The 24,898-nt window shown below is 48.0% G+C and overlaps 3 protein-coding genes across 3 annotated transcripts; 1 reads left to right on the top strand and 2 right to left on the bottom strand.

Moving 5' to 3' along the window:
- Nucleotides 1–218: 218 nt before the first annotated feature.
- LOC120691807 (SH3 domain-containing protein C23A1.17-like) lies at nucleotides 219–1,680 on the top strand. The gene has a single exon (XM_039975000.1). The coding sequence runs from the start codon at nucleotides 294–296 to the stop codon at nucleotides 1,455–1,457; it is 1,164 nt and encodes a 387-aa protein (XP_039830934.1). The 5' UTR covers nucleotides 219–293; the 3' UTR covers nucleotides 1,458–1,680.
- A 1,924-nt stretch (nucleotides 1,681–3,604) lies between these two features.
- On the bottom strand, nucleotides 3,605–6,237 carry LOC120691984 (pentatricopeptide repeat-containing protein At4g33990-like). The gene has a single exon (XM_039975198.1). It carries the CDS (start codon nucleotides 6,162–6,164, stop codon nucleotides 3,924–3,926), a length of 2,241 nt encoding a protein of 746 aa, XP_039831132.1. The 5' UTR covers nucleotides 6,165–6,237; the 3' UTR covers nucleotides 3,605–3,923.
- Nucleotides 6,238–7,019: 782 nt separating this feature from the next.
- LOC120689201 (putative disease resistance protein At1g50180) lies at nucleotides 7,020–23,342 on the bottom strand. Its single transcript, XM_039971517.1, has 3 exons — nucleotides 21,959–23,342; nucleotides 7,446–7,718; nucleotides 7,020–7,100 (listed from the first exon to the last, which is right to left on the bottom strand). Exons 1-3 carry the CDS (start codon nucleotides 23,234–23,236, stop codon nucleotides 7,020–7,022), a joined length of 1,632 nt encoding a protein of 543 aa, XP_039827451.1. The 5' UTR covers nucleotides 23,237–23,342.
- Nucleotides 23,343–24,898: the final 1,556 nt, after the last annotated feature.

Raw genomic sequence — 24,898 nt, 5'->3', positions numbered from 1 at the left:
CCCCCCCCCCCGCGCGGCTGCATAGGTGGTGCTTAAATGCAACGGTATTTTATCTGAAAATTGCAACGATATTCAAGCAAATTTCTTTTCTTCAAAAAATTTCAAGCAAATTTCAGCATATAGACAAGCGTTTGAATGGGCCCCGTCAAAACGGCAAAAGCCCCTCAGATCGCTGATCCCCGCGGGACCCACGCCAAACCCCGTATAACTCAACGCCTCCCCAGGCCCCGCAACACTTCCTTTCGCATCCTCTGCTCTGATCTCGCCGCACCGACTTCGCCGGCGACCCAGCAATGGTCGACGTCGACCGCCGGCCGTCGCTCCCGCACGGCCTCCCGCGCCCGCCGTCCCAGGCCGCCGGCCTCCGGCGCCTGTCCACCCGCGCCTCGGCACCCAGCACCCCGCGCACGCCGGCTCCCCCGTCTCCCTCCGCCGCGGCGGGCCCCGCGCCCTCCCCCTCCGCGGTTCTCGCTCACCTCGCCGCGGCTGGAGTGTCCGTCCTCCCTGGCCTCTGCGATACCGAGCTCGCCCTCGCGGAGGCCGCGCTTGGCGGCGTCCAGCTCCCGCCGGACCTCCGCGAGCTGCTCGCCCTGGGCGTGCCCTCGGGGGACGGCTTCCCGGACTACCGGTCCCCGGCCGGGCTCCGCCTCCTCCGCTTCGCCGCGCAGGAGGTCCCCGCCGCGGTCGCCGCCGCGCTGCCCCTCGCCCCGGGCCGACGCCCGGCCCCGGGGCGCGCGGCGCCGCCGCCCCTCGTCCCGCTGTGCGGCCGGCATTACGTGCCGGCGGCGCCCTGCCTCGCGGGGAACCCGGTGTTCCACGTGTCCGACTCCGGCGTGACGTTCGCGGGCGCCAACGCCGCCGACTTCCTCCTCCGCGCGTTCGCCGCCAAGCCGCCCCCCGGCGCGCCGCTCCGGCGCCAGCTCTCCGCGCCGGCCCCACCGGCGGCGGCGCCGTCCCCCGCGCCGCCGTCCACGGCGCGCCGGAGCCTGGACTCCGTCACCGGCAGGGCCCCGCGCTGGATCGAGTTCTGGACCGACGCCGCGGCGGCCGGGGACCGCTTCCTGGAGGTCCCCACGGGCGGCGCCCGGACCCGGAGCAGCGCCGCGGCGCCGGAGTGGCTGCTGGCGAGCCTTGAGAGGGCGGGCTCCGCGCTGGCGCGCGGCGGGTGGGGTGCCGGCGAGGTGGAGGAGATGACGGCGGGTGGTCCCAACCCCGACGGCGGCGAGGTGCTGGCGCTGGCGCTGACGGTGGACCGGTGCTGCGGGGTGCTGCGGACGGGAGGGTGGCCCGCGGAGGAGGTGGTGGAGATGCTGGGCGCGGTGCTGGCGCCGCGGAAGGCCCGGCGGGCGGCGGCGGCGCTGCCGCCGGACGTTGCCGCGCGGGTGGGGAGGCTTGCCGAGGCGGTGTCGCGGGCGGTCGCGTCCCGTGGCAGAGCGAAACCCCCGAGGCCGTCTTGAGAATCGAGGGCAAAAATATCACTTTTCTTTGCATTTTTAGCTTGGAGTAGTTTAGAACCGTAGCTCTGTGCTCCTGTGATGCAGTGTAGGCGCGTGCAGGTGTGTGCTTGTACGCGAACATGTAGCATGTGCCTTGTACTAGTATGCTTTCCGTAGATCTACCTTGTACTAGTACATGTAGATATATGTGAAAAGAGTGAACGAATGAATAAAGAAGAGAATTCTGGGGAGCAGAACACATCATCGCTATCGCACACGTTGCTGCATGCTGCAAAACCAGACAACAAAGAACAGGATGACATGGATCGACGGTCACTCGGTCAGGGAACTTGAGAATCAAAGCCGTCTGTGGAAACGCACGGCACTGGACTCGGCAACACAGCCGCCAGTCCGGCAACGGCAACGCCGTGCTACCCCGACAGTTCCAGTTCCAGACTTCCAGTGCATCTGGTCAGACGCAAGCACAAGCAGAGCATGCACATCTGCCACCACCACAGTAGACCTGTCGTGACCTCGGGCGGCAGCGTACATGGGCTGTGCCGCGGCCGTAGCACAACTGGTGTACCATTCGGCTCTCGTAGCCTTCACCTGGACAGCACACTACTCCATCGCGCATGGAATGGATGTCCTTCTGTCTCGTGATAAGACTATCTCCATCGAAAAGCTGGAAAACTAACCAATGAAAGACTTGGAGGGTGCTAACTAATCCGCACACACGCAGCTAATGAAACAAACAGTTGCCAACTTGCCATCAGGGCCGGCTGTTGTTTTTAGACCCAGCAGCCATGCTGATCGTTCCAGAAGTAATAAAGCACATAGAAGGTGGAAAATACAATACGGCCACCCAAACATCTAACATGGTTCTGACGTATCCCAATTGCAAAGCTAAGCTGCACACTAAAAGATGAAAGTGGCAGCTAGCTCAAGCACCAGTGTACATACTGCCATCAGTGCCTCGGTGCCACCCAGCAAGAAGCACCTCCATTTGGGCTTGTCTTCTGCCACCGCTAGAGCTTTGTATACCAGGTCACATCGCAGAACCATGTATAATAAGACAGCCAAGGTGGGCCTCGGCAACAGTTTACCATTTGGATGCCCATAGAAGTTTATGAATTAACGCAAAAGATGCCTTGTTTAATAAATAATTACTCAGCCATTCCGTGTTGACCGTTTGGCAAATCTTCACCCAGTATATTACGGAACTGCTCTATCCTTGATAGTCCCTGGTATGTCCTTCATTGAGATATTCATAAAACAGTTTGTAAACATGAAACTGTAAGGAAAGATGGCACTTAAAGGCGAAGCTCACAGACTTGAGACTTCACAGACAATATGTTTCCAAACCAGCAACCGGCTTTTACTCATAAAGTGTCTTTCAAACCCTTTTTGTTTTTCTCTTTCTCCACAGTACACACAGTAGTGGCCTTCCAAGTCTGACGAGTCATTTCTGTGATTAAGTTTGTTAGATTATGCAAAAACTGTAGAAGATACATCACTATAAACATACCGGTTGCAGAAGTACAGCTCTAATTTTACAGAAGTTAGATGCTTCAGTACTCTCCAATCACCTACGATGTGTTATTAAAATATGACAAAGTGCCAAAACAACAAGGAAGGCAGCAGAACAAGAACGGCCTACTAGCATCAGACTCTTAAAGAAACCACTCATTTTCAACTGACAACAAAAGGATAAATGGAAGAAGTCCCAGGAGAACAAAAGGCCCAACTCTGGTAAGAAAAGCAATGACTTCAATTGAAGTTGTTCACTGCCAGATCAAGGATATATGGCAGCTTTACTTTTGCAAGACAAAGAACTAACCATTATATCATTCAGCATCAGCAAAATACTTCAGTTCAGTGCTAAACCTCATCAACACATCAAGTCACACTTAATGCTAATGGCCAGGTAAATTCAGGAAGAGAGACTGTTGTGTTTTCTCTTTTACCAGAGTAGTGGCCTTCCAAGTATGAGAAGTAAATTCTGTGATTAAGTCTGTTAAGCTATGCAGAAACTGTACAAGATACTTCACCCGTAACGTACCGTATGCAGAAGTATATCTCAAATTTTACAAAAAGTTTGATGCTTCTAATATATCAAACCACCTTTTTATGGTATCTTATTAGAATATGACGAAGTGCCAAAAGAATAAGGTAGCAGGGGAAAACTGCATACTAATATCTAACTCTATTTAGATTCAAGTTCAACACCAGAAGACTCACGACAACAAAAAGCCTAACTCTGGTAAGAAAAGCTATGACACATTTTCAACTGTAGTTTGCCAGGTCAAAGGATATCTGGCAGCTGTACTTTTGCAAGATAAAGAACTAAAGATTCTATCTTTTGGCATCAGCAAAATACTTCAGTACAGTGCTTAACCTCATCAACACATCAAGTTACACTTAATGATCAGGTGAACTCAGGGACAGAAAATGTTGCACAGAGAAAATATATATTATGTTTTACTGTTACCAAAAGTCTCCACAAGAGCAGTGTCCATCTTTAAAGTGGTGGAACCGGTTTGAATCCCGGACAATGATCTCTCTATCAGTAATTTTTGATATATATTTGGTAGCATTGTGACAATCCCCACAGACCCGCAAATTCTTGTATACATGGAGCAGAGTTCTTGGAGGAGTATTTATAATGCCAAAGGCAATAGCTAATCTCTCACTATGATTATTCAAGATTTGTTCCTTTTCATCCTCCTCTACATCTTGTAGCACAAAACTGTAGTCAGGAACATAGCCTAGACTTTTCATCTTGGCCAAAAGGTCCTGCAGCTCTCTCTGGATTTCTTCATGCTGAGGGTGGGGTTCTGTCTGGGTGCCACTGTAAAATACACTGACTGATCCTTTCACCTCCATTGAACTCCATCCAGGGGTCTTTTGCAAATTCTGGCGCCTGACTAAAGACCTTACTGCATCAACTCCATCCCATTTCCCAATCTTTGCATACATATTTGACATCAGAACATAATATCCGACATTCTCGGGATCAAGTTCAAATAGTTTTTGTGAGACCACTTTACCCATTTCAACATTCCCGTGAATCCTGCAGGCACCAAGTAACGCACCCCAAACAGCAGAGTCAGGCTTAATTGGCATACCTTGTATGAACTCAAAAGCTTCATCCATCTGACCAGCCCTGCCAAGCATATCTACCATGCACGCATAGTGTTTTGCAATGGGCACGACTCCATACACATTTTGCATTGAATCAAAGAAACTCCGACCTTGATCAACTAAGCCAGCATGGCTACAGGCAGCCAATAATGAAACAAACGTGACCTGGTCAGGCTTAATCCCTTCTTGTTGCATTTGTGAGAAGAGATCGAGTGCCTTTGCACCATGCCCATGAACCCCAAGCCCAGCTATGATGGCATTCCAAGGAGCTGTGCTCCTTCTAGGCATATGCTCAAAGAAAAGCATTGCTTCCGCCAGCTTCCCACATTTAGCATACAAGTCTATCAGACAAGTATTGACATACACATCAAGATTTAATCCCGTCTTAATAGACAGTGCATGCATTCGCAATCCCTGCTGCAACGCACCAAGGTTCGAGTATGCAGGGAAAACACTGACAAACGTCCCTTGAACTGGCTTCAGACCCTCATGCCTCTGCATAGTATTGTATGTCCTGATTGCCTCATTGGCAAGTCCATTCTGCATATACCCTGTGATCAATGTGTTCCAGGACACCACATCTCGAGCAGGCAAATTATCAAAAACCCTCTGGGCAACTTCAATCTTCGATAGCTTGGCATACATATCAACCATAGAATTTCCAGCAATGATGTCACCCGCATCCCACCCCATCTTCATCACATAGCAATGCACTGACTTTGCACCACGTTCATCCCCGCACTGACCAACAGCAGATGCCAGGCTGACAAGTGTCAGCACATCAGGGGAAACCCCATTTTCCCTCATACCATGGAACAGCTCCACCGCAGCAGCAACCTTCCCACCTTGCTCATATGCTGAAATGATCGAATTCCACGTGACCAGATCCCGCGATGCCATGCCATCAAACACCCACTGCGCCTCCTCCAGCATCCCCAGCTTCCCGTACACGTCGATCAAGGCATTACACACAAATAGCTCCCCGTCCAGTCCATGCTTCACCGCGTACACATGCATGGCAAGAGCCAGCGCATGGTCCCCCAGCAGGACGCACATCGGCAGCACGCTCGAGAGCGTCACCGCGTCCCCGGCGAGGCCCTCGCCGACCATCCTCCCGAACAGCGCCACCGCGTCCGCCGCGCGCGCGTTGCGGCACAGCCCGGAGAGCATCGCGTTCCACGCGGGCACGTCCCGCTCGGTCATTTCGTCGAACACCCGGCACGCCTCCGCGACGCGGCCGAAGCGGAGGTAGGCGTGGACGAGGGAGCCCGAGGCGAAGACGCTGGGGTGGAGGAGCCCCAGGCGGAGCGCGCAGGCGTGGAGCTGCGCGGCGGAGGCCGGGCCCGGGGCGGCGCGGAAGAGCGGCGGGAAGGTGAAGCCGTCGGGGCGGAGCGGGTGGGCGCCGGCGAGGAGGCGGCGGAGGAGCGGGGACGCGAGGCGCGGGGCGGCGGCGCGGGAGAAGGCGGCGATGAGGTAGTTAGCGAGGAGGAGAGGGGGCACCTGGAGGTGCGGGTCGAGGTGGCGGAGGTGGCCGGTGGTGACGAGGAGGGCGTGGCCGCCGCGCGGGAGCGCGGACGACTGCATTGGTGGGCGTGGCAATGTGGCACGCGCGCGGGAGTATCTTTACGCTGAGTTTTGCTTTTGGATTTGGTCGTGTGCGCTAACCATGGGCCTGGCTGCCGGCGACAGCAACCATCAGAAGTCAAAACCGGTAGGCCATCACGAGCACTGCTCTGGCTCGGCAATTTGAACACCGCATTTTGGATAGGTAAGGTTCTCACAGCAAACGTGAACAGGTCTAGTAGTGGTCTTCAAGAGAAGGGAGCAACGCGCCAGCAAAATGGCACAATTATATATACATCCTGTTAGTGGAATTTGGATGAACATGCTAGCCAGGCCACACTATCCAGATATATAAAATACAGATGGTCACAAAAATAGTTCTTCTCAGAAAGCACAAAGTTTGTTGAAATCTCTCATTCACGCAAACGGAGTATAGTTCATGGGTATGTTAACTTAAAACACACCAGAAATAATACTGGAGAGAGCGGCACAAATGCATTGCAAGTTGCAGTCTTGTCTCGAGTGCGTGTGACGTTGAACCACCAGCCCAAGATCAAATTCGCCGTGTTCGATCGGCTTGTCAATCAACCAGCCAGCAGTACTGTTCTCTCGTACTAAATCAACACCAACCACCAGCTACTAGCCAGTCAGCATTACTGTTCTTTCATAACGAATCAGCACCAGTCATCAATCACAGCCAGGCAAACACAGCGATTACCAATGCCGGGTTGTCCGCAGGCCGTATTCCTTGGATAGCCATGATTCTCTACGGCGTTGACTCGGTGGTAAATATGTTGGGCCCTGCCGCTCTATTGTTATCACCTGCAAATTGCACGCGGAAAATTGTCTTGGAGTTGTACGGATCAAGCTACTCATCTAATTCAATATATGAAGCATATGGCTCCTCTTTGAGTTTTCTTTTCTTGGGGATGTTCGTGGGATGGTCTTGCTTACAATCTGATAACGAAAACAAGGATTAACAGCCATTTTCAAGATGTAGAATGAACATGATGATGAATCAATGATTTATTGGTCCCCACACCAACTCCAATTTGGATGGAGCTTCTCGATGGGTTAGAGCGGGCGTTCAAAGTGGTAAATCTATCGGTGCTAGGAGCGCATAAAAAACATTGAAAGTGATAAAACTATCGGTGCTAGGAGCGCATAACAAAAAAAAACTTGCACGACCAGCCATTATTTTGTTCAAAAACAGGGCATAATTTTATCCACTGCTAGCTCATTAAAGATTGACCAGAGGACAAAGGTAACCAAGGCAAGAGGGGAGGAAAATAAGTGACCTACCTTGCATCCTCTCCCTTGCAGCTTTTTCCGAGTGACGTCTTCTTCGGAATCCGGGTACACAACCCACAATTCAAGCTCCTTGAGGGACGGCAGGTGCAGAAGCCCCTCCGGGAGCTTCTTCATGTTCCGGCATAAATAGAGTTGCAGTCGTGAGAGCTTTGGCATTGCCTTGACCTCCATCCTCCACTCCTTAACGTAGAAAAGATGAAGCTCCAACTCTTGCAGCTGAGGGAACCCTTGGGCAGAGCAGACCATGGTGGGGCCTTGATACCCCTGTAACAAGAGCACTACTAGGCATGGCAGCTTTTCAAGGATAGGCATCGGGTCTTGTTCAATGGCATCAGCAAATAAACGAAGCTCCCGTAGGCCTTGTGGGAAATGCCGGCTCTCAGGCAACTGATGGAGCGACTCAAATGTATCAAGGTAAACATTAACCAGAGAAGTCATGTTTACCAATATATGAATCATCTCCGGGGGCATGGATGTCATGTACAATGTACAAGAAGAGAGAGGTTAGCTGGGTCATTTGGCCCAAAAATACCACCATGTTCTCACTCTCAAAGTATTTAACGTCGACATCTGGGATAACCAAATATAAGGATTGGAGTTCTTTTGGTGGGCAATTCTTGGGAACAGAAAATCCCCTACGGAGGTAAACATGCCTTAAGGTAGGGATGTCCCATATAGAGTATGGTACCACAGATTCCAAGCATGTGTCCCTCAAATCTATAGTTTGCAAGTAAAGAAATTGTCCAATTGAAGAAGGAAGTGTGCTGGCACAACACCTCCTCATACTGAGATATCTTAGATGAATACACCCACTAATTGTGCTGCCAAAATTAATTAGGCTTGAGTTTTCGATGTGGAGAACTCTGAGGAATCTCAGCTTGGGTAGGGAGAATGATGAAAGACCAAAGCCAACTAGAGTTCGGAGATTAGGTGTCGCTGGGGTCATTTTATCATCACGGTAGTTTTAAAAAGAAGAGCGGTAGGATATCATGGTATTGGATAATGATTCACCAACATGCCCTGCAATTTTCATGGTACATAACATCTCAGTAAGAAGCCAAAAAATAAATTCAAAATGAGAGAACTATATACACAAAGAGTGGACAGGAAGCCTGACCTGAAGTGTTGTCGATGACATCAATGAAACCACCATATCTTGCTTCTTCGATGCACCAATCACGTAAAATATAATGGATCCTTATTTCTTCAATCCATCCATGTGTCTTGCTTTCGCTAACAACTTGAACCAAGCTTCTCTGAGCCAGCTCACTTGCATACTTACGTGCTGTTTGCTCCTGCTTGTGCTTTGATATATGTGGAATGAAGCCTTCTGCTATCCATAGTTTGATAAGATCCAGTACGGGTATGGAGTAATCCTCAGGGAAGATAGCAAGATAGCGCAAACAAGATTTTAAGTAATGGCTTGGTGTTATCGCCATAAATTAACAGAATTAATTTATGGGCCGAAAGCAAGATGGGCTCAAAGTAGAAGATTAAGAAGGCTTGTAAATCGGCTCCTGCGTGAGCATCTGAGCCACATGGGCCATGTATCCTTAGATTTAGTTCAAGATTAGAGATAGAGTCCGATCGGGACAAGATTAGTTTAGATTGTTTCCTAAGTCTCCGGACTATAAATATGTACCCTATGTTATTCATAAGAGAAGAACGTCATCACGTCTCACAAACAACAATCTCGGCGCATCACCACCCCTAATCCTAGGGTTTCATCCAAGTAAGCGCCATGCTGCCCTGATCGCTTCTTGCGATCAGGGCAGCGTTGTTCTTGCTTTTACCTTGGTATTACTCGTACTGAAGCATTTTTGATGGCGAGTAATGCTAGTTATCCTGATGTTCGTAGCATGACTTTTAGTAGATTTGTTGTGCTTTTGTTGCTAATTGTCTATGAATATCATGTTGTCTTTACGCGTTCATGTTATCATCTTATACTAGCTCTCGTTGCATAGAGTTAGTTGCGTGAAGGCAACACCCTACTTCTTTTATGTTTAGTAGATCTAATCTGTTATGGTTTGCTCTTACCCTTAAGAGTTGGCGTAATATCTGTTAGATTAGGCCTTGCAAACGGGTTGGATGATCCGGTGGCGTACTAGATGCTTTATTTTAGTCTTGATAGGGATTGTTCCGGGAATCGGCTCTTGCTAGTTCTTAGGCCTCTGTTTTGGGTTATGGTTTAGCTATCTGCTACGTTCATTAGGCCCAATCACATGTAGGATGTTCCGATCTAACAGTAAAGCTTTTACTGTCGTGGATTAGATTAGTTAGATTTAATTGAAGCAGCTTTATAGTTATTTGTTTTATTCAACAATATCCGGATGCAAACAGATCCAATCTAACACCGGGACTCGATCGGCTCTTTAAAGCCGATGCAAGAGTCGTCCCGGGGAGCCGACCACGGCTCGGACTTATGTTTACACGTGTCTTTGTACGCAGGAAACTGTTTGGAGCACGTTCGCACCCTCCTGATCGGGTATAGGTCAGGTGGCACGCCCGGCTTTCTACGGAATCTCCGGGCGCGTGACGGAATTGCGGGCCGTCGACGAGGGAGCAGTGCCTGCCAGCGCTCCGGTGACCTCCCGGCTCTTCGTGTTGCCTGTCGCTGCTCGCCGGTGGGTTTCGACCGACAACACATTCTGGCACGCCCGGTGGGAGCCTTCTCGGCAACAACGTCCACTGAGACAATGTCTGGAGCTCATGATCAGGAACCCGCTCCCAAGCCCATCACGTACGAAGAGCTACCTCCTGAACACAAGAAGAAGTATGATGAGATCAAAGCTCTGTTGGAAGCTGATCTCATCGGCTCCTTTGAGAGGACCCGCAACCATGGCATTAAGTGGAAGGGGTTCTCGCCTGAAGGCGCTCTCGACAACGTAGATTTGTCTGTGCCATCAGAGGAGCGTACCAGGGCCCTGCGTCAGGAGATGAACTACATGGTGGCCCATACGCTTCATCGGCACTCTCAGAGCCTTATGAACGAGCTCGAGCGCGTGGCGCATCGCGTCATCCAGGAGATAATCAAGAACCAGTACTCTCCATCGGGACCAACCCTGGGGAGTCACACAGACGAAGCTGCACTGCATTCTAGACCGCTATTGTCGTTCTCATTTGCGGCTCCAAAACCACAGAGTGCACCGATCTACGTCGTCCACAAGATCGGCGGTGATCCTGGAGAAGGCCAGTTCCTCACCGAGCCACTCAAGGAGATCCCGCACGGCTACACGTGCACCTACATCCCTGACAGCGTCAATCCAACACGCTCGGTGTAGATGGTAAACCCAGGAGCTTCTAGAGCAGACGCGGAGAAACAAGCGTGGCTGGCAAAGTATGCTACTGGGCCGAGTGCTGAGCCATCGGCCCCAGGAAGTCTTAGTGTCGAGCAGGTCAGTGCAATACTGAGAGACCAGTTCGGCATCCTGCCCAAGAGGAAAGCGATTGGCTATTCCAAGCCGTATCCAAGTGACTACGACTTGATCCCGTTGCCTCCCAAGTATCGGCTCCCTGAGTTCACCAAATTCAACGGGTCGGAAGGAGCTAGCTCCATCGAGCATGTGAGCCGATACTTAACGCAGCTTGGGATGATCTCGGTGTCGGATCCATTGAGGGTCCGGTTCTTCGGCCAATCTCTTACAAGCCCAGCTTTTGGATGGTACGCGTCATTGGCTCCGGATTCAATTCGAACTTGGAGGCAGTTGGAAGATCAGTTCCATACCCAGTACCACTCAGAGGCTGCTGAAGCTGGAATTGCCGACCTCGCCCAAGTCAGGCAGAAGCGAGGAGAGACTATGTCGGAATATATACAACACTTCAGAGAAGTCAAGAACCGATGCTACTCATCACGCATTACGGAGAAGGAGGCCATCGATCTGGCAGTTCTGGGACTCGCTAAGCCGATCAAGGATCTGGCTTTTCAGTTGGAATTCACCTCTCTGGCACACCTGGTGCAGAAGTTTACGGCATATGAGCTTTACCATCCTGAGCTGTACCAAGACAAGTTCAAGCGCCATGTGAACGTGGCCCAGGTGGATGAATCTGATGACTCTGGCGAGGAGCAAGAAGTGGCCGTGGCAGAGTGGACTCGGGGGGCAAACCCTGTCCCGTGCAAGTGGGTCAAACAGCAGGGGCTTGTGAAGGGCTTCGACTTCGACATGACCAAAGCAGAGCAGATAGTTGATCTGCTCCTCAAAGAAAAACAGCTGAAGCTCCCAGAGAATCACAAGCTACCGACGGCACAAGAGCTGCAGGGAAGGCTATACTGCAAATGGCACCACTCGTTCACTCATGCCATGGGTGAATGCAAGGAGCTGCGTCATCAGATTCAATTGGCTATCGAGCAAGGCCGATTAATCCTAGCTCAACACACGATGAAGGTAGACACGAAGCCCTTCCCACAAGCCAATGTGGTGGAGTTGTTGGACTTCACTCCTACGAGCCAGAATTTTTCATTCCAGATCAACATGGCGGGGCTCGTACGCCGTCGTGACGAGCAAAGGAGAGAGGCCGTTTCTGGCAAACGGCCTCAGGATCAAAATGAGCCAGGGCGACAGCATATTACTGAAGAGCAAGTGCGTCACATCAGTAATCAGCTTCCTGCTTCTGATCGGCTCTTGGAAAAATATGAGTATCAGCACAAGCTGCGTCGCCGATATCAATCGGAAGAAGAAGAGTACGAGTACCGCACAGGGAGGACGCTGGGAAGACGCCAGGCTGTACGCGACCACTGGCATTGCCCGTTCTTCAGGTACTGCTGGAATTCCGGCATGAGCCGATTGCCACTATAGATGATTGTCTGGAGTGCAGGCCTTGGACACGTCAGTCGGGCGATACTTCGGTGTTCCGACGCTTGGGGCCCAAAGTGCGTCACGACCAACATGTTGAGCGGTCGACCAGGGGTGATTTCGAACCAGAAGAAGAAGACAGGTACCATCGCCCACGGTGGTGTCCTGATGGGCTTAATTGCTCGCAGAAGCGTAGAGTGCAGCGCTTGTGCAATCTAGAAGAGGCAGAAGCAAAGTACCTCGACATGCTGAGGAAGGCACGTCCCGATCTCGCGGAACAGGTCAGGCACCCGCGAAGAGTGGAGAGGCGCCCTCCAAGAAAAGAGTGGCGCCCCAAGTAGACAAAAGCCGACGAGAAGCCCTTAATGTGGAGTTGACAGTGGGCCGCAAGACGATCCCGACTTCGTTCTTCATCGTCAACAGCAAGAGTACATACACGGTATTGCTTGGGAGGGATTGGATTCACGCCAACTGTTGTATCCCTTCCACAATGCATCAGTATCTCATCCAATGGGAAGGCGATGAAGTGGAGGTGGTCCGTGCAGATGACTCCAGTGAGGTCTCGCTCGCAGACATGAACGCCTAGGATGCGGAAGGGCAAGAGCCGATCTCAGGGATCTCCCTGGAAGATTGTGATCGGATCGAAGCGACAAAAAATGGACTGAGGCTGGTCTTATCCACTGGCCTCACAGAGTAGACACATCCTGGCATGCTACGGGGTGTAATAAAGATAGAGAGGCCGGTCCCAGCGACCGGCCCCAAAAAATAGAAAAATCCTATTTGGGGTCGGAATTGTTACATCATGTACATACGATGGCCTGCTCTGGCAGTTGGCCACTCATTGATTATTTGGTTTCGAATGATAATGGAAGTATAGAAGTGGCCAGCCCGTGCGGTTGGCCAAATAATTTTTCTCGTCATCTCCCTGTGTTTGCTGCTGATCTTGTGGATAACGAAAACTCGCTTGCATTCGCAGCTGGTTTTTCAGACGACGACAAATTGGGATACGGGTTCACGTCAGCTGATGATTTGGGAGAGGTTGACATCGGTCCTGGGGATAAGCCACGGCCGACATTTATCAGCAAGAAGTTGGATCCGGCCTTGCGTGAGGAGATGATTGCACTGCTGAAAGAGTACCGGGATTGTTTCGCATGGGACTACACTGAGATGCCCGGTCTAGACAGAAGCATTGTCGAGCATCGGCTCCCGCTCAAGAAAGGGTTTCGGCCGTTTCAGCAACGAGCACGTCAGATGAAGGTCGAAGTCTTAGAAGAAGTCAAGAAAGAAGTGGAGAAGATGTTGGATGCTGGGTTCATCAGGCCGTGCCGGTATGCAGGATGTATCTCTAGTGTGGTACCGGTACAAAAGAAGGATGGCCGATGGTGTGTCTGCGTCAATTTTAGAGATCTCAACAGAGCAACGCCAAAGGACGAATACCCGATGCCTGTTGCGGAGACATTGATCAACGCAGCTCCTGGCGACAAAATGATGAGCTTTATGGACGGTAATGCTGGCTACAACCAGATCTTCATGGCCCCAGAAGACGTGAACAAGACTGCGTTCAGAGTACTAGGCGCAGTCGGCTTGTTCGAATATTTGGCAATGACCTTTGGACTGAAAAATGCCGGTGCAACGTATCAACGTGCCATGAATTACATTTTCCATGATCTCATCGGCAAGCTGGTAGAAATTTATATTGATGATGTCGTGGTCAATTCCAAATCAGCTGGGGGGTATCTAGAAGATCTGCGTCAAGTTTTAGAGCGGACTCGAAGGTTTGGGCTCAAAATGAACCCAAAGAAGTGTGACTTTGGCGTGTCGGCCGGTCAATTTCTGGGATTCTTCGTGCATGAACGGGGAATCGGGACCGGCCTGAAGAGTCAAAAAGCTGTGAAGACGATGAAGGCACCTACTACGAAGAAAGAATTGCAGAGGCTCATCGGTAAAATTAACTTTGTCAGACGATTTATTTCTAATCTGTCTAGGCGCATCGAACCATTCATGGGTTTAGTGAAGATCAAATCAGATGATGAGTTTCGCTGGGGGGTAGAACAGCAGTAAGCTTTCGATGAAATCAAAGAATATTTGTCAAAGCCTCTAGTGTTGGTTCCTCCTCAGCAAGATAGGCTGTTCTACGTGTACCTATCCGTGGGTGACACTTCCATTGCTTCAGTGTTAGTCCAGATGCACGACGGCCAGGAGAGGGTGGTTTTCTACCTCAGCAGGCGCATGTTAGACGCCGAGACCAGGTATCTTGAGATTGAGAAGCTTTGCCTTTGCTTATTCTTTACATGTACAAAGCTTCGTCATATTTTGCTCTCGGCGGAAACAATTGTCATATGCAAATCGGATGTCATAAAGCACATGCTGTCGGCTCCTGTCCTGAAAGGCCGGCTTGGAAAGTGGATGTTTGCATTGTCAGAGTTCGATATTCGGTATCAGCCTGCAAAAGCAGTCAAAGGACAAGCACTGGCGGATCTTGTTGCAGACAGGATCAGTACTGATATTGCTGCACTATTTATTCGTGCTTGGGCTATGTTTTTTGACGGATCGTCTTGTGATGATGGGTGCGGTGTGGGAATTCTGTTGGTGTCGCCTCGAGGGGCGACTTACTCTTTTTCCATCAGGATGACTGCCCTATGAACCAATAATTTGGTGGAGTATGAAGCTGTTCGCAAAGGGATGGAACTGCTCCTCGAAGCTGGTGCAGAAGTGGTGGAAATTTTTGGAGATTCAAAGCTGGTGATTTCTCAACTCACGGAAGAATATAGATGTGAGAGCGAGGCTCTTTTCCCGATATGGATGCAATGCCGTGAGTTGATGTCACAATTTAGGTACATTAATTTCCACTGGATACGCAGGACTCTGAACAATGAAGCCAATGATTTGGCACAGATGGCTTCCGGGTACCAGGAGACAGCCGATGGAGTCGATGTGGAGATTCAGTTTCTAGAACCCGGAGACTGGAGAGCCGATATCTTCAATTACTTGAAGGATTCGGCTCGGGGGGGCACCCAGGAGGATAAGACTCAGGGCTATGAAGTATGTTCTGATAGGGGATGACATGTTCTACAGGACCTTGGAAGGACTACTGCTTAAATGTCTGGGACCTTCAGAGTCGAATCAGCTCTTGCATGAGGTTCATGAAGGAACCTGCGGTACTCACCAATCGGCTCATAAGATGAAGTGGCTGATTATGCGATCGGGTTATTATTGGCCCACTATGCTTAAAGATTGTTTCAAATATTACAAAGGATGTCAGGCATGTCAGAGGTTTGGCAAAATTCAGATAGTGCCAGCATCAGTAATGAATCCTATCATTAAACCGTGGCCATTCAGAGGTTGGGCCATGGACATGATTGGTCAGATCAACCCGTCATCTAGCAAGGGTCACTAATGGGTCTTAACTGCTACAGATTATTTCACAAAGTGGGTAGAAGCAGTGCCCATGAGGACAGTAGCGTCAAGAGATGTGATCAGTTTTGTCAAAGAGCATATCATTCATAGATTTGGGATCCCTCAGACCATTACGACCGATGGAGGATCGGTCTTTATATCAGAGGAATTCAGGAAGTTTGCCGATGACATGGGGATTAAGCTGACCAGATCATCTCCATATTATGCCCAGGCTAATGGACAAGCTGAAGCATCCAACCAGAGCCTCATCAAGCTCATAAAGAGAAAGATCGATGAATATCCTAGCCGCTGGCATAAAGTGTTGTCAGAAGCTTTATGGGCATATCGTATTTCATGTCACAGGTCCACCAAGACATCGCCGTACCATTTAGTCTACGGCCAAGACGCTGTGTTACCATGGGAAATCACGGCCGGATCAAGGCGTGTTGAGTTTCAGAATGATCTATCTGCTGACCAGTATGCAGCCTTGATGAACGATAATGTGGAGGATCTGACAGAATTAAGGCTTTGGTCGTTGGAAAAAATCAAGGAAAATAAGGCTAAAGTTGCTCGTGCGTACAACAAGAAGGTCAAGACAAAGAATTTCTAGGTTGGAGACTTGGTTTGGGAGGCAGTATTGCCATTAGGAACTAAAGATAAAAAGTATGGCAAGTGGTCTCCAACTTGGCACGGGCCGTACAAGGTTGATTAGGTTTTGCCTGGGAATGCATACATGCTCGAGGAGCTGGACGGTGTCAAATTTCCTGTTGCTGTCAATGGCCAACACCTCAAGAAATATTTCCCGAGCATGTGGGAAAGCGAGTAACGAAAGCCGATGAGATTCATCTGGCTGTACTGAGATAGGCCAACACGTTGAGTTGGCCGGAAAAAAAATCATGACAGGCCAACACGTTGAGTTGGCCGGAAAAAAAAATCATGACAGGCCAACACGTTGAGTTGGCCGGGAAAAAAAAGAGATAGGCCAACACGTTGAGTTGGCCAGTAAAAAAAAAGGGGATAGGCCAACATGTTGAGTTGGCCAGTAAAAAAAGAATATATATGAGAAGTAAGAACAGCCGATGTGTAACCATCGACTTAAGATGTTTTTAAATGAGTACGAGTTTCAGGTTTTAACAGGCGACATCAAATGTTTTCTGAATAGTCCTACTAGTTCAGAAATCTTTCTATGGCATGGATGGCTTCTGCACGTACAGCGTCAGCTCTTGCAATGATTTCTTTGTCGTCCTTGTCATCGCCTGATATTATCTGCCGACTCAAGGTGCTTATCTCTGCAAACTCTGCTTGTATCTGCTCGGCTATTTCCTGGGTTTCTTGTTTGGAGTTTGCAATGGAAGCTTCCTCGGCCTGGATGAGTTTCTTGGTGGTGCGGACTTTTTCTTCGAGTTCCACCAGGTCTTTCTTCAGGAGGTCGAGTCGGTTCGTGTTGGCAGACACGTCAGCTTTGATATCTAGAGTTGCCTTCTTCTGGTTGAGGGCCTTGCACTTTTGGGTAATGTCAGCTTTCAGAAAAGCTTGAGAGCGACGTGCTTCTATTCTTTGTTGTGCTTTATTCACTTCTACCCGGAAGAATGGAAGATTGCTGGATGGCCAAAGCTTGATTTGCAATGGCTCCGGGAGTTGGCATTCTATTTGCTCGAAGATGTTCTTTATTTCACTGGAGTCGCCAACTAGAGCGGTGATCGGAGCAGATAGGAGATCCTTGATGAGTTGAAGCTGATGTGCCAAGTTAGCCGATTGCTGCAAAGATGATGTTTCTGCTCCAGGGACAGTCAGACCCATTGATGTCGGGTCAAAGGAAAGCAAACCTGAAATATCAAAGCTCTATGGACATATCTGAAGTTAGAGCAAGATACATTTATGAAGCTATCGGCTGGTTCAGAATTGGTTGTCATAAAAGTTACCTGTTCTGAACAAGAAGTGGTGATCGGTTCAGGGGTAGCCGATCCGGTTGGGTTGGAGGTGACAACAGGGGCTTCGGCTGTGTTAGCCTGTTCATCATGTACATCCGTCTGAGCATTTGAAGTGTCAGTTTCAGGGATGTCTTCAGTTGCATCCTGGAAATAGAACTACAGTCAACCAGAGTACATGTGTATGCAATAAAGAAAAGTTTTAGAAAGACGAGTTACCTGGTTGGTGTTGGACTCTGATGGATTCGGGGAAGCTGGTGCTGGTTTCTTGATGACTCGTCTAGTGATCATCTTCCTTTTCTTGGTCAAGACTCGGGGGGCAACGCTTGCAGAAGTTTGTCTTCGTTTGGAAGCCGACTGAAGTAAGTCTGGCTGAACAGTCATTATCACTTTCTTCATTTTTGGTGATCCCTTGCAGAAGAGTACACCAGGGGCAGTTAGAAGGAAGTGGAATAGCTCCCCGTTGCTGGTCATAGGTTCTGGATCATCTTGTTGCTGTCAACAGGGTGAGGAGGATTAGCCAAGAGAAAGGGATAGAGGACTTAGAAGGGATAAAGTGTACAGATTCAGTACCTCTCCCTCAGGGATTATATATTCAGGATCAATTTACTGCAGTCGAGGACCTAGAGCTTTTATGAAAACATGGGTTTTCCACATTCTCCACCATGTGCTAAAATCGATCGATGAAGGATCAAAGGATAGATCGGCTGGTATTGGAATGTGGAGGTCATCGAACATGCTGTAGCATCTTGAGCTGGTGAGACCGTCAGGCAGATCGGCTCTGCTCTCCACCAAGTGGTGAATATGGAAGTGGGAAGGGACCTGTCCTAGGCCAAATTGCCGAGCTGCTATGGCTGGTTGGTAAGATTCATAACCTGGCTTGATAATTCTATTAGAGGTGCTAATGCCAACTGGAAGGAAGCCAGGTCGGATCATTAAAGAGTATAAATGCCGAGTGCTGTTGTCATCGGCAAAGTTATCTAATCTAAAGGCAGTTGGGTTTTCAAAGGATTCAGATTCAGTAAATGGAAAATAGAGTGGATTGTCCAGTCCTTTGTAGAAGACTCTGAACCAGTTTGCTGCTTCTGCTGAGTTCAGTTTACTGCCAGGGAGACTAAATAAAGCTTGGCCGTAACTAATACATCTGATTGGTTTGCCACTCTCATCAGGAAAAGAGTTCTTGGTCAGGCTTTGGAAGTTGGGGATATGGTGTTGAAAGTACAGTTGTGCCCACAACTGAATAAACCACCAAGGGCCTCCAGTTCTCAGTTTCTTTTGGTTAAGCAAGTTAGATGTCATTAAACAGAGATATCTTTAGGTTTCTCCAAGGAAAAGTTTGCCTAGGCCGATGTGATTGCCATGGGCTAGGTGATAGGCCAAGGGAAGATAGTTCTTAGTTGGAGCTAAAGAAGGGCCACAGAAGATGCAGTGTTCTGGCCAAAGATTTAAGAAGGCTATGTGTTCCTTCTTAGTCACTGGACCTTTTGTTTTCATGTGCTGATTCATGTAAGTACCCCAGTTTGTGCAGTTAACTTTGGAAGAAAGTTTGAAGGGGACTTCTGCCATTTTGTGAGCAGCAGGGTTAGGAGAACCTATGTCTAGGCCAGTTATCATGGTAACATCTAGCAGAGTAATGGTCATGGGTCCATGACCAAAGAGGAAACAGTTCAGGGCATCAGACCAAAAATAGCCGATGGTTTTCAGAAGATTTTCATCTTTATCGAGAGGAGACAGTGATAAGCTAAGTGCATCGGCTATGTTTAAGTCCTGCCACCAGGGCATATAAGCTTTTGCTACTCTGCTGTACCATGTAATCCAACTCTCAGGGGGGTTAGGCCAGGCTCTTAGGCAGTCGGCCCAGAGGTTCAAATCGATGTTTTGACTCACGAAAGGGATCCTATTTGCTTCACAAGATATCAAATCTATGGGATTTTCATAGGTTCGTGGGCCAAGACAGAAAGATTTTGGTTTGGAAGGATGCGGCAAAAGGATGTCTGACACCTGAAGTTCAGAAATTCAGAAGTTCATATATGGTGTCGTGTTTCAGAGTTTAAAGTTCCAGAAGCTTAATAAGCTGAGGAAAACTAAAGGATTAGGCTGAATATTACCTTCAGGCCGCAGATTGCCACATCATCGATTGCAGAGTTTATCGTCTGAGCTGCAGAATCTGTCATGGTTCAGATCCGTTGACTTGGGGTTTGGTTGCTGTGGGTTCTGATTCGAATTCCGGATGCTTGGAGAAGTTCTTGCTCGAATTTGTAGAGCTGGGTTTTCGAATTACGCTCGGATTTGAGAGCTTGTTTCGAGTTCGGTTCAAGGTGGAAGTAATGCTCTACTCTTGTGCGGGTTGCTTCTAGTTTGAATTTCGTCGGCTCTTGGATATTTATAGAAGCCTGATGCGTTGCCATCGGCTTTTTGGAAAGTAAACGGAGACACACGGAATTGAAGGAAATTCGATTTCATTAATAAAAGGTCATTACAAGGAAAGCCGATTGTTACAAAGGAATTAATCCTTCGGCTTTGTGATTCTACCCCTACGATGCTATCTACATCTACCAATCGTAGGTATCTGAGTGCCTACGGCGCTTGGGGCTTCGTGTCGATGCTTCTCCGCCGTCGTCATCGTCGTCGCCTTCGCTGCTCTCCAGTTCCTCTTGGAACAGGAACTGGAGGTCTTCTTCTCCTTCAGTTTCGGGCTCGTCCTCCTCGGAGGCAAACCCGAAGTCGAACTCCTCTGCATCCTAGTGCAGAGGAGCCAGTACCTTGTAGGCTGCTGTTGGGTCCCATTCGGGAGTCGGCTCTCGGCTCTCTGAAATAGGATCGATGGAGGAGGCGGAAAGGGGAGAAGAAGAAGAGGGGGAAGAGGAAGAAGAGGAATCTCCGAAAGGAGTTGGAGCCAGAGGAAGAAGAGATTGCCATGGATGGCAGAGGAGTGGTGTTTTCTGTGCTACTGGCTTTGGGAGGAAGAAGGAGTTCACTGTGAAGAAGAGCCGATTCGGGGTGAGATTAAATAGTGAAAAGATGGAAGATGGATCGGCAATTTCACATTCTACGAGGAGCCAGTTGCAGAGACGTTGCGTCTTCCTTGGTGGTTGCAGTGTGTTTAATGAGTATTAACGGGAAGATGAAGCGACGGAGTGGTTTTGGAACTATCATTGCCAAAACCAGGGGGCATGTGTTATCGCCATAAATTAACAGGATTAATTTATGGAACGAAAGCAAGATGGGGCTCAAAGCAGAAGATTAAGAAGGCTTGTAAATCGGCTCCTGCGTGAGCATCTGGGCCACATGGGCCATGTATCCTTAGATTTAGTTCAAGATTAGAGATAGAGTCCGATCGAGACAAGATTAGTTTAGATTGTTTCCCAAGTCTCCGGACTATAATTATGTACCCTATGTTATTCATAAGAGAAGAACGTCATCACATCTCACAAACAACAATCTCGGCGCATCGCCACCCCTAATCCTAGGGTTTCATCCAAGTAAGCGTCATGCTGTCCTGATCGCTTCTTGCGATCAGGGCAGCGTTGTTCTTGCTTTTACCTTGGTATTACTCGTACTGAAGTGTTTTTGATGGCGAGTAATGCTAGTTATCCTGATGTTCGTAGCATGGCTTTTAGTAGATTTGTTGTGCTTTTGTTGCTAATTATCTACGAATATTATGTTGTCTTTACGCGTTCATGTTATCATCTTATACTAGCTCTCGTTGCATAGAGTTAGTTGCGTGAAGGCAACACCCTGCTTCTTTTATGTTTAGTAGATCTAATCTGTTATGGTTTGCTCTTACCCTTAAGAGTTGGCGTAATATTTGTTAGATTAGGCCTTGCAAATGGGTTGGATGATCCGGTGGCGTACTAGATGCTTTATTTTAGCCTTGATAGGGATTGTTCCGGGAATCGGCTCTTGATAGTTCTTAGGCCTCTGTTTTGGGTTATAGTTTAGCTATCTGCTATGTTCATTAGGCCCAATCACATGTAGGATGTTCCGATCTAACAGTGAAGATTTTACCGTCGTGGATTAGATTAGTTAGATTTAATTGAAGCAGCTTTACAGTTATTTGTTTTATTCAACAATATCCGGATGCAAACAGATCCAATCTGACACCGGGACTCGATCGGCTCTTTAAAGCCGATGCAATAGTCGTCCCGGGGAGCCGACCACGGCTCGCACTTATGTTTACACGTGTCTTTGTACGTAGGAAACTGTTTGGAGCACGTTCGCACCCTCCTGATCGGGTATAGGTCAGGTGGCACGCCCGGCTTTCTACGGAATCTCCGGGCGCGTGACGGAATTGCGGGCCGTCGACGAGGGAGCAGTGCCTGCCAGCGCTCCGGTGACCTTCGGGCTCTTCGTGTTGCCTGTCGCTGCTCGCCGGTGGGTTTCGACAGACAACACTTGGCAAGTCACTGTAGCTTCGAGCTAGTATGGCTCCCACCATGTGTCCATTTTTAGTGGATGCCCAACCCTGTAGTATATCTGACCATGCTTCTATATTTAAATTCTTTGATAGATAGCCCCCCAAAACAGCAAGTGCAAGTGGTAACCCATTACATTTCCTTGAAAGGTTTTTCCCTAGTTCTTCAAACTCCTCTATGTTCTGTATTAAGGACCTTTTATATGATGGTAATGCTTTGCCACTAAAAAGTTCCCAGCTTCTCTCACCATCCAAGAGCTTCAAGTTGTGAACATAGGTTGGCATTTCAATATGATTAGAGACATCAATCTTTCGAGTAGTTAACATTACTCTACTGCCATTATTTGCATCTGGAAATACTTTCACCACTCTATTTATTTTGTTCCATGTATCTGTTGTCCACACATCATCAAGTACAACTAAATATCTTTTTTCTGTAAGGAAGGCTTGTAACTCCATTCCCAGATCATACTCTTGCATCTGATCAATTTTTATATCCTTAGCTCTATCCCCCGTTATTTGTTTCATAATATCCTTCAATAAATCAACACCCTTAAACTTTTGAGATACAGTCACCCAAGCAATTGTGTGAAAATATCGTTTGATTTTATCTGAAGTACAGATTTTTCTAGCAAGTGTAGTTTTTCCTGCTCCACCCATGCCAACTATGGAGACAACACTAAGCTTGCTATCCATTCCAAGTAATTTTTCAACTATTTCTCTTTGCTCATCCTCAAAGCCGACAACATTAACATCTTCAAAATTTTGGAGCACATGTCCATGATCTTGTTGAGACTCATCCTCAACGGGGACACTATCTAGCTCAGTATTACCCAAATCAAGAATAATCTTTGAACGGTTTGCACTTTCAAATATCTCGTTAACCTTCCTTCTTATACGTTGAATTTCAGTGCCAGCTTTATGCTGGGTAATCAAGTCATTTGGCAAGCGAGCATACCTTGAAACAGCACCGGTGAAACCCTTCTTGAGCCTGTTTCTCTTCTCCATGTAGTCCACGACTTCGAGGACATTCTCAGCTTCATATGTAGCATCCCTGATCTGCCTAACGCAGATAGTGGCATTTGCATTCCCCGACCTCCGCTTGGTGTCGGCATCTTTGAGGAAGCCCTGCAGCCGCTGCAGCTCATCTTTCAAGAACCCGGCTTCACCAATTACGCTGCACAGCAGCGTGGTCTCCTGGACAGCAAGGTCCTTGATGCTCCCAGCCACGGCGGAAACAGCAGGCTCAACCATTGGGCCTTCTCTCTACGCTTGATCAGAGTCTGAGTGATTGGTTAGAAATTGGTGTGATAGAACGAATGTGGTTGAGGATGGGGGCAGGAGTGGTGTTGTCGTGGAATACAAATGTTTGCTTTGGAGTTTGTTCTTAGATCTTTACCTGATATTACTGCAAAGCGAAGCACATATTCAACATCATGGACATCACGGAAGGAATGTGCCAAAGCAAAAGCTCAAAGCTCTATTAATCTACTCAGGGTGTTAGCATAATCGAAAGGACTAAAAAAATAGTAGTTTAAGTCATCTCGTGTCCAGATGAAGAAAAGCAGATTCGCTAGCGACCCCATGAAGGTCTCTGCAGGGACCACTGTCCAACTGCTGCCACCTCATGGAGTTTGAAAAACTGAACAAATGAGCCACGATCAGTACGAAATGGCAGGTTGGGTGCACCTTTTCTCCGAATTTTGGACAGGGTTGGCGATTTGTAGCAAGGGACCAAAATGGTGTCCAGATGATGGAATTTTCGACCAGCATGTAGAGCTAAGCCGAAGCAACAGTAGATCAGCTAAGCAGTAGCTCGTCTGCTGTTGGAGTTTATTCAATGTAGAGGGGCCGGCTGAGTCCCACACTTCGTACCTAACTTGGTCATCCGGGCTAACAATACGGAGGCAATGGTTAAATGAAATGATGCTTTGCGTGTCCAGAGAGAGAGAGAGAGAGAGAATTCTATAGGTGAGGTGAAAAACAAAACCACTTAAATAACACAATTTTAAACCATAATAATTAGTTAATTAACTAGTCCATGAACCCATACTCCCGCACGGGCTAGCATTTGTAGGTGACATTAACATTAGAAGTTTTCTTAATAAAATTCATCAGTGTGAACAATAGATTAAATTGTTGTATATGTTAATTTCGTTACATATGGCATCATAAGAAGGATCACATAATGAGAACATAGATTCATAATACTTTACTAGTCCATATTATATTAATGAGCATTTTATTCTTGATGCGAGATCAATACAATTTGAAGATTGTAGAACAAACTATGATACAAAATTGCTAAATTTACTTTTATTTCAAATATCTATGACTATAAATATGAATTATTATTATATGGCCATTGAATGAGAGAAATAGTGTAAAAAAATATAAAGTCGGTGATGTTTTACCGATGTACATGTCCACATTTATTTTTTCAGAAACTATATTTGTGCTGCACTTTGGAATATCTTCTATATTTTTTATCTTTTTAGAGTAGTTGTGGGCACGAAGTTGAGTATCTTGTCATTTTTCACTTAAAAATGACCGATATTTTTGTGCTACTAGTGTGACTCTACATTTGCAATGATGTACACATTACTTTCCTAAATTAGTGGTTTGATTTTTTCCTTATGGCTTATTGATAACTCCATGCATCATGTTCATCTGAATTTTCATCATCATTATTAAGTTGTAAACTGAAAATAATCCCAAAAAATCAATCTTAACGAACAACTAATATACCTGCTGATCAATAAGGATCATGCCAACACTGAGTTGTTCATCACTACTGAGCAATATCGCATTCAATAATCTTGTTATCTTTACCTTGATTTTCCACTGCTCCTTTCCTGGTCTAATTTCACTTAAGGTTTTGCTCACTATCACAACTTGTTCAACTGAATCAGCAAA

Source organism: Panicum virgatum, chromosome 9N (assembly GCF_016808335.1).
Source record: "Panicum virgatum strain AP13 chromosome 9N, P.virgatum_v5, whole genome shotgun sequence".
Taxonomy (NCBI): Eukaryota; Viridiplantae; Streptophyta; class Magnoliopsida; order Poales; family Poaceae; genus Panicum; species Panicum virgatum.
The sequence above is the reverse complement of the archived record's forward strand: the minus strand, read 5'-3'. Positions and strand labels throughout refer to the sequence as shown.